The 10000-nt window shown below is 33.9% G+C and overlaps 1 protein-coding gene across 1 annotated transcript in view; it reads right to left on the reverse strand.

Annotated features, from left to right (window-relative positions):
- Positions 1-750: 750 nt before the first annotated feature.
- Positions 751-10000, reverse strand: part of LOC122247764 (uncharacterized) — a 9619-nt gene continuing 369 nt past the window's right edge. The window contains exons 2-8 of the mRNA XM_043007341.2: positions 6478-6648; positions 5151-5279; positions 3085-3495; positions 2853-2941; positions 1793-1949; positions 1342-1476; positions 751-1042 (exon numbers count right to left, since the gene is read on the reverse strand). Coding sequence (XP_042863275.2) covers positions 839-1042; positions 1342-1476; positions 1793-1949; positions 2853-2941; positions 3085-3495; positions 5151-5279; positions 6478-6648 — 1296 coding nt within the window. The 3' untranslated portion in view covers positions 751-838. The remainder of the gene's footprint in view (positions 1043-1341; positions 1477-1792; positions 1950-2852; positions 2942-3084; positions 3496-5150; positions 5280-6477; positions 6649-10000) is intronic.

A 10000-nucleotide genomic window follows, 5' to 3' on the forward strand; every position in this document is an offset into this window, starting at 1 on the left:
TCTGTTACTTTCAATACTCTCTCCTCTCCTGATATTAGTCAGTGAAATAAGAACCACATATGTGTACTGCTGTTACTACAGACATATCAGCTCATTAATTCTCGTAACTCTTGCTAACAGAATAATGTGTGATCAACAAGGCATATAATTTCACTTCATATTTCTATCAGATTCTATGATGGGAGAGAAGAGGTGATATGAAGAAAAAAAGTGATATGAAGAATGGTTATTCATGCAACTATTTTTTCCTTTTTATACACAAAAATGAAAAATAACATACATTTATCTTTATATTGGCATATAGACATAATATATATATATATATATATATATATATATATATATATATATATATATATATATATATATATATATGTATATACATATGTATATATACATATGTATACATACATATGTATATATACATATGTATATATACATATGTATGTATATTTATGCATATATACATATATATATATACATATATATATATATATATATATATATATATATATATATATTATATATATATATATATATATATATATATATATATACATATATATGTATACATATATATGTATACATATATATGTATACATATATATGTATGCATATATATGTAAACATATATATGTAAACATATATATGTAAATATATATATACATATATATATACATATATATATATACACATATATATATACACATATATATATACATTATATATATACATATATGTATACATGTATATATACATATACATACACATACACATATGCACACACACACACACACATACACACCTATTAGTATGAGTCTAATTTTCCATGCTTTATCTAATATATCTTCTCAAGAGGTAACATTAACTGTAAATAGCTATCTTCTTCTTCCTCCTTGTGTGCAGAAGGAACGGATGTAAGGTCAAAGGGCATCATGCTATTTGCATCTCCTAAATTGGGTCGGTGAGTGAGGCCAAGCAAGAGTGCCATCTTGGTAGCCAGGGGACCCTTCTGCACTAGTTGTTCTTCATCTGGCATCATCTAGTGGGCACAAGAGAGAAAAATATTAATGTGTAGTAATAATATCAACATTTAGTAGTATTAATTCTATAGTAATCATTATCACATTCCTATCAACAACATTACTGACAACAACATCATTAACATGACATTAACATCAATAATATATAAATAACAAGTATACCAATGTCAATAACCCCAATAACAAATTATACAACAACAACGAGAACTACACCAATAATAATTACAACAATCATTTTCTTTTCAAAACTAATGATGATGAAATACCCATTACACTGAGAGAAGTACAAGATACTTACGCTGTCAGCAACGTGTCTGTAAACAAGACCATCTCCACCCACGTAGAAAGTGGAGAAGCCGTCATACCAGTTCTCCATCTGGTCAACGACACCTTTCCAGTTCCACAACTTAATCTTCCAAAACTGTATCATAGCCTGCAATGGGATAGATCGCTCCATTATTACACTGTACACCATAAGGGCTATTGGTTTCAATTTACGTGAAAATTCTCAGCAGAAAGTTTCAGACTGTAGTAATTATTCTCCCTGCAAGACTGAATCAGGGATTTGGACTAACTATAATGTCTTTTCTAGGAAGTCTTGCCTTTTCTTTTATGCTCTGTATCAGTATAATAATAAAAGAATCACACAACTAAATAGATTACTAAATAGTATGCTATGGTAAAACACAATGAGGATTTTGTACTTGCATTTCTATAACATTAAGTCAATTAGGCAATCTTCCCCTTACCTTCAATCCAGAGAGGCCTTTTATTCGCCAACGAATTCTGACTGTTCCGTCCTCGGGGTGTTTAGTGATCTTCAGGATTTCAAACTTGACGAAGGCAAACTTCAGATGGCCAATTGTTCGGAGGAGAGCGACTTGTTTCACGTACCCCATCAATCCTCTATTGGAGATACAGGTTTGAGAACCAACAGAAATTGGTAATGTAATTATAATGCCATAATTGTTGGTAATTTGTTTTTTATCTATGAGCTAAAATGCTTAACAATATAAATACAAAAGACAAAGTTATCTTTTATATACTGCAGAGTAGGTGGCAGAAAAAAAATATTATTCACACAAAGTTCTCCTGGATTTCTTTTCTAGGACAGTCCTAAACATTAAAGCCAGGATGGTTTCCATCCTGTTGTCTCATCTTTCAAAAAAAAAACTATTCTGTATATATGAAGTTTTTCTGTGACTACATCAAACAAAAATATTTTGTCATTCATGCTATACAGTATGGTCAACACCTTGCCTGGCCCTAACATTTCCCTTCCCTTGACACATTTCCCAACTTCACATTTTCACCTTTTCCCTTGCAAATATGTTCAAGTCATCTCCCGCTTTAGTGCCACTCTCTCCAGGAAACAAAGGATTTACTTAAAACGAGAGTACAATAGCAAATTTAGAGGCAAATAAAAAGAAGTATATGTTAAAGTCTGATGATATATACTATTTAGTGTGTTCATTGGGATAATTTAAAGAAAGAAAGAAGAAGAAGAAGAAGAAAAAAAAAAAACAGCTCAGTGGTAGTGATGGGGCTACAAGGCCCCATCAGATTTGGAATGACGAGTAAATAAAGGAGTCACTGTAGTGCAGGTGTAATCTTTGGCCAACTGTCTCACAGTAAATTCATGTAAGTCTAGTATGCAAACATCAAACTAGGAGGATAGCAAACTACAAACTACAGGCATAATGTGTCTGACAAGTAAAATTCCCATTTCTAGAAAGTACATCATATTTTACATAATAACCCCCCCCCCCTTCTTTATCCATGAAGAACAAAATTGGAAATCTGACTTACGTGGTGACTGTCCCTCTGATTCTATTCTCAAAAACAATGTTCTGAGAATATATTCTGTAGTCCATTGGTTGAATAAACAATTTTGGCAACTGGAAGATGCAACAGATAATTTAAGTAAACATGAGAATACACCAAATGAGTTATTCAAAATATGCATGACAGACTATAAGTCATATTTCAGCATACATCCTCTTTACCTACAATATCTAACACCTTCATTTTGGATACTCACTGTTTCAGCAAGAGTATCAAATACATTTGTAAGCTGTTCCATGCTTGGCTTTCCTGACGGATCCATCTTCTCTGAGTCCGACTGACCAGGACTCCTGTCAGAGCAGTAGACAGTATTTCCTTGAGCAATGTCACTAATAAAAAGAGTATCTTCTTTTGCAGTTTCTGTGAGCTGCACAGGTGTTGGTGAAGTGTCCACAGCTTGTAGTGGGACTTCTTCATCCAAATACTGAATAGATGGAGATAATTCCTCAAAAACTTGATTTTCTAAAGGACTATATTTCAATGAGCAAACTACTTTGTTTCCTTCTTGCTTGGATCCTAGAGGGTACCAGAGAGCGTTTGGAGGGAGCTGGAACGTTCTCACACTGGTGTTGTCATCGTGGCAAACTACTGCTGTACAGATATTCATCTGCAATAAGTAAAGCATCATTTTAATGTTACATATAACATATATGCGTGATTAATCAGTTGTGAGACTTAACCCAATCATGAGAGGGTTTATATTTACGAAATGCTGTTCCCGCTGGCTAGATAACAAGCGTGGGCAGTGACTAAGCATGAGATTTCCCATGATTATGTGCATATGTAACGATATAAAACATACGTTTTGAGGGAGAGAACTAGACATTCTAAGATGTCAACCAAGGAGAGCAAAATAATACACTGACGTGATAACAAGTCAACCGGCACAAATGAGCTGATGGGTGATATCATGTGCTTTACTCAATAAAGCTGGCTCTGCATCACATAAAGCTGTTTCAGTATTAACAATGTAATATTAAAAAATCTAACCATCAGGAAGCATACTATCCTATACTTATATATGGTTCGCCCCCCAACCGATAACATACAGCCAAAGATAATCATACATTTAAGCTATATGCAATGGAAAGATCACCAAGGCAAACAAGAAATATTGCAACAAATTATACCAAGCACTATTCCATTCAAATTTTCATCTTTAGGATCTAATTTTGAAATTCCTGATGCATGCATATACTGAAAGTAGTAAAACAAGTAATCACATAATTGTTTTACAAACAAAGAACATCAAGTAAAACAAATATGTGAGTAGTTAAACTAATTCCAAAAGATACTGTATTTCTGCTCTTTATGCACTATTAGTTATGATCAACCTCATGCCTGGAGTTATAATTCTATCAAAAAAGTGCCAACATGTATTAATGCCATATACAAATGACATATAATATATATATATATGTATGTATGTATGTATGTATGTATGTATGTATGTATGTATATATATATATATATATATATATATATATATATATATATATATATATATATATATATATATATATATATATATATATATATATATATATATGTATATATATATATATATATGTATATATATATATATATATATATATATATATATATATATATATATATATGTATTTACTTAGTAACAACTTTTTTCTGTATTTGCCTGCTACAGTTTATCCCAATTTCAAAGAAAATCGCCCTTGAGAAAAGCAATTACCGTATTTGTTTCTACCATAAGAATAACACAAACCAAATATTTCTATTAGGTTGACTATCACTCATCACAACTTGACCCCTACACAGATGCTTTACACTTTCACAGACTGGCTTCAGCTTTTTATCTGTAAAAAAATGTTTCTTACAGGCCAGCCTGTATATATGTGTAATTTTCACCACCAACTGGATGCATAATTCTGAAAGGATGTAGTTAAAATCCTTAATAAAAATGGAACAAATAATTGCATCATAATTACTGTGCAATATTCTAGATTGATTAAAAAAAAAGTTTCTTAACCCAATACCGCCAAATATGCAAGATGCATAGCGCCAGGTGCCGGCATGCAGCGTCAATCGTATAATTGATTTAGGCCTATGCGTTCAAGAGCCCCGGCATTGCAGCCATGCAAAGCCGGAACAGCGCCAGCGGGAATGGGTAAAAAAAATAAATAAATAAATAAAATAATAATAATAATAATAATAATAATAATAATAATACTTCATGTGTGTCCTACAGCCTTTTCAAAATATGGGTTCATTGCAGAACCTGCTCACCTGATCATTATCTGTGCTTTGAGAAATAGAGCTGATGCCAACACCTAAGGGATCGAAAGAGTGGACATGTTCCCCAACTGCATTGCTATATCGAAATACGTTGGTCACATCCAGGCCAACTGAATCAGCCTGAGGGAGGAAGGAAGATGTATTACAATTAATCGGAAAAACAATTTCTAATAGAAGGGTTAGCTTAGAACTGTATCATCCATCTGGCATTATGGAAATAAGTAAATAAATTGATAAAAACAAGAAAAAAATGTTGGATGTTTTTATGTTATCTGGTATGCCAATTAAATGGACATGTGAATCTCTTACACACTACCTGACAGATTCATTGAGACTTTCAGCATTGTATACTGTTTTATTTTTCCTACATTCACATGTACTCAAATCCAGCTATTTTAAAATGTGCTTAGAGATGATATCAGGTATGGCCAGTTGTTTGAATTAAAGCTAAGGCATAAAATGTCACTGTTTACGAGAAAGTCTTTAACCTAATAATGCTGTGGTGGTTTTGGCACTGCCCAGTCTTAATGCCAGGTATTTCTATGTGCACAGGCCTAATGCCTCGAGCTCTTCGCCTGCTCTGGCCATGACCGCCCACTGTACGCATGATCATTTGGCATGCCTACTATATAAAAAGCCACACAATTGGTGCCACTACACGATGTGATATCAAATCATCTGTTGTTAACAGGTTAGCAAGCAAAGGATTATACAAATGAAAACTTTTAACTAAACAAATTCTATTACCTAATTAATAGAAAGACTGCAAAAGTTTCACATTTCCATTATTACTGTATATAGCTTTGTAATCATTCCTGAAAACACTGGTAGTCCGTACTGGTAGCTTGATTTCCATAAATCAGTTATCTTATTCCAATAAATACAACAGAAACATTTAATGTGACAGGACAAATATATGCATTCTAATACTATTAGACAGCTGCAAAAGTTCTGACCAAATTCATAATTAACATGAATACAGGTTTAGAAGTATATAGAATGCTTCTGTATTTTCAGTATTCTATAAGAACCAACATATTTGATACAACATATCTACTCATTAGTGAGTGATTACATGCTTGTAATTTATTACTTGTAATTTATTGAATGCAATTTGCTATTCACACTGTTGAGGCACCAATGAATTTTCTAAAAAGAAAAAAATATATATACATATCACAAAGGAGGTCAGGAGCAAAGGACAAGCAAAACATCCAAGCATCAATAAACTTGAATATTCCATTTCTCATCTACTAATTTCTTTGCAAGACTGAGAGCAGCTAAACCAGAGGGATTTTTTGTCTTTTCTTTTACAAACCTGTACTTTATGCAACCACTGAGAAACTTCCAACATCGTAATTGACGACTCCCTGAGCGCCAAATCTGGGGATGAAAATGACCCTTCTTCCAAGTGCTGCTGCTGCTGGATCAGATTCCTCGAGTTGCTGCTCTGGTGAAGAGGCGTGCAAGGGGCACTTTGCACACTTTCCTGCAATGTAATAGAAATTTCTTATTAGATGTCAAATTCTGGTAGCATGGACTACAGACTGAGAGTAACTACCTCTGTTTTTTTCTTAGCTACTTGGAATGACAACATTTTGGGGTAAGTGTTACTAATTTCTGCACAGTGGCTTTATTTTTTCTTGAGATTATATTGGCTGTGTTCCACCCCCATCCACAAGGCTGCCACTACCAGCTGACAGTGGCACAATGTCAGGTGATCACTGAACAGAAAGACCAAGTGATAGCATTCACTGAGGTACCATACCTTTGGTGCTTCAGCAAGGGCCAACAAATTATGACAAGATTTGGTTTGGTTCCAAATATGATAATAAATCACATTGGAGTTTGACAATCTCTTTCTGGCCAGAATGTAAGTGTTGGAGGTTTGTTGGCCACTGTCAAAGCACCAGAGGAATAGCAGACAATGATTGCTGGGGTCCCTTAAACCCTAAATTCCAAGTTGCCTCAAGTGAACATGTAAGAATTTGCCACAATAGGGTAAAGTTGTGATTGCTTGCATCCCTTGTATTGAATAGTTGTGGCATTAAATATTCATATCTATAAGCACTTTTATAGTCAAATAAATTTGAAACAACAGAAATAAATAATGGCATAGAAATAAAAGCATTGAAAGTATGTATGAAGCTGTCTCTGGGAGACATTTTTATCTCAGACATCTACCTGATTTTCTGTTCTATAACTATTCTGTCCAGATAAAATCTCAGAAAGTAAAAATATCCCTCGGAAATGTGTGAACAGTCACCAAGAGTTTAATGCAAATTCTTCATTAATTAAGCATTGATAATCCAAAGGATAGAAAAAACAAAACACTGAAGAAAACTGGACCTCCCTTCCAGGAATTCTATCCCAGACCCTCTCCTAAATGAGTAAAGGAATTCCATAGCTCTAGAAGAAATTTGTGGTGGTCCCTCCAATAAAAGCCCTGGCACAATCCATAGCACCAATAAGAGCACAAACTCCATTAACAAACGCGCGCGCATGCACACACGCACGCACGCACACACACACACACACACACACACACAAAAAAAAAAAAAACTCAGTAGCAACTCTATTCCTTGATCTAATTTCAGCCACAGCACTAACCCAAGCCATATCCATCCATCTGTCTTTGGCTTCCAAAAAGAAAAGGAAACAAATGTGTTTATCACAGTACCTAATTGGAAGCAATGTAGTCTGTATATTTTGCAGATTTTAAGTTGTGTTTGATAGAGCCTCCCCAACAGAAATCCTACACTAGCTAATTTTAAAAATATGGTACAAAGGGATACACAGTGCTCTTAGCAAAGTAGTTTTTGGTGCTCCATAAGGGGAAGTATAATAAGCTAAATCAGTACTCTCCATGAAGAACCAAATTATGCTATACTATCATCTCTTGATCAAACTTAAAAACTTGATATCAGTTGTCTTAACCCATTGGTGACAGGGACCAGTGATTATGTTTAAATACATATAAATAAATAAATAAATAAATATATATATATATATATTTTTTTTTTTTTTTTCTTATCTTTAATTTATGAAATTCTTTTTTACTTCTATTACTATTACAGTTATTACTAATGTTGCTATTACTGCAATCTTTCTTATCATTATCATAACATAACCCATTGCAGACAGAGGACAGATTCACTTGCCTAGTCTCCAGGATGGGTTTCATTTCAGAGCCAGACAGCTTCACACAACATACTTTTACTTTTCCCACTTTTTCAGTTAGTCATTGTAACACGAGAGCCTTTTTTGTGTTATATTTTTTGTGTGTTTTATTGTGTTTAGAGATTTACATGTCCCATATGACAAGCTCTATCAATGCTGCAGTTGACTAAAATTGTAGTATGGGATCCGTATTAGCTCATTACTTTTTTTATACCCAGTGTGATATAGTATTGCTGTTTTACGGGAGGGCAAAAAGCAACTTTATTTCTTTATATTTGTGTACTATCATGAACGAATACGAAACAAACCATCTACTATGCAGATAACATGACAAGGTGGGTAAGAGGAAAGAAACCTGTGCTAATGACTATATGTGCCAGAGTAAAAGGCGCCCTTGTTGGCACAGGAGCACATTTTAGACACTGGGCTGGTGCTAGAAGAAAGTGGTGTTGTCTAGGTTTTGAAAGTTAGGTTTCCTCAATATTATAGTAATTATCGTATTTATGACTGCAATTGTCATCATCACCCATTCCTTACTCAAGCACAATAAAATAGCACAGTGATCCAAAACCCCTGAACATCATGTATATCTTAACGCCCATCATCAGACCAAAGCTCTTTCATCATGTATGTCATGATACCCGTACGCAATGGGTTAAGTAGTATTGACATGTCTGAATATGACATTATCCTTCACTTACGCAAATAAATATATAAAAGAGAGTGAGTGTCTTTTCAGTTCCTTTATAAGGCAGTACTGTTGATTTCGTGAACTCCATTTGCCTTATTATACATCTACCGATATTAGTTAAGCCAAGCCAGGATTGCCTCTCATCTACTCAAAAATACATAATGCAATTTTAAGAGCTCCATGTTAACCCTATGACGACGGTGCATCACACTCATGTGACACAGCTAAATTCCCGATGCCGGGGCATCATGCCAGTGTGACGTTTCCAATGCAATATTACAATGGCCCGGCGTAGGGGTTTTCGCGTAGCGCGTGCCCCGTCAGGAAAGGGTTAAGAGCTCCATGTTAACAAATAATACTGATAACAGTTCACAATAAGCCCTATGATTTGATGCCACAGCTCCTGCACTTTGCACTCCAGCAAAAGCCAATACACTTTCCCATCATACATTTGGCAAGAGAGAACTTGGGACTGGTTCCTCCCTTGATAATAAATTGCCAGAGTGGTTGAAAAGCTAGTCTTGCCAGAATGTACATGGTGGAGTGTTTTTGGACTTTGCTGAACAAACATAATTTTGCAACTTTTGCGATTGTTAACTTATCTAATCTTTCTGCAGAATATCTAGTATACCTAAAGGTGTTCTTTATAGTACATTCATTTTGTCTTTCTCAATCACAAAATAATTACCTGCAATCACCAATACATATATATACATACATACATTATATACATATATATATATATATATATATATATATATATATATATATATATATATATATATATATATATATTTGTATGTGTGTCTCAAGGGACTTTTCTGCTGTGAGCTCAAAAGTGATAACACATTACGTTAGTAATTATAATTAATTAACAATCAAGAAGGTTAAAGTTGAGAAAAAAGTAAAAAAAAAAAAATCCACTCCGTCGAACTACCGAAATAATCTACAAAAAAAAAAAAAAAAATCC

This window comes from Penaeus japonicus, unplaced genomic scaffold (genome assembly GCF_977035675.1).
Source record: "Penaeus japonicus unplaced genomic scaffold, GWHDUDI00000001_assembly GWHDUDI00000001, whole genome shotgun sequence".
In the NCBI taxonomy this organism is placed as follows: Eukaryota; Metazoa; Arthropoda; class Malacostraca; order Decapoda; family Penaeidae; genus Penaeus; species Penaeus japonicus.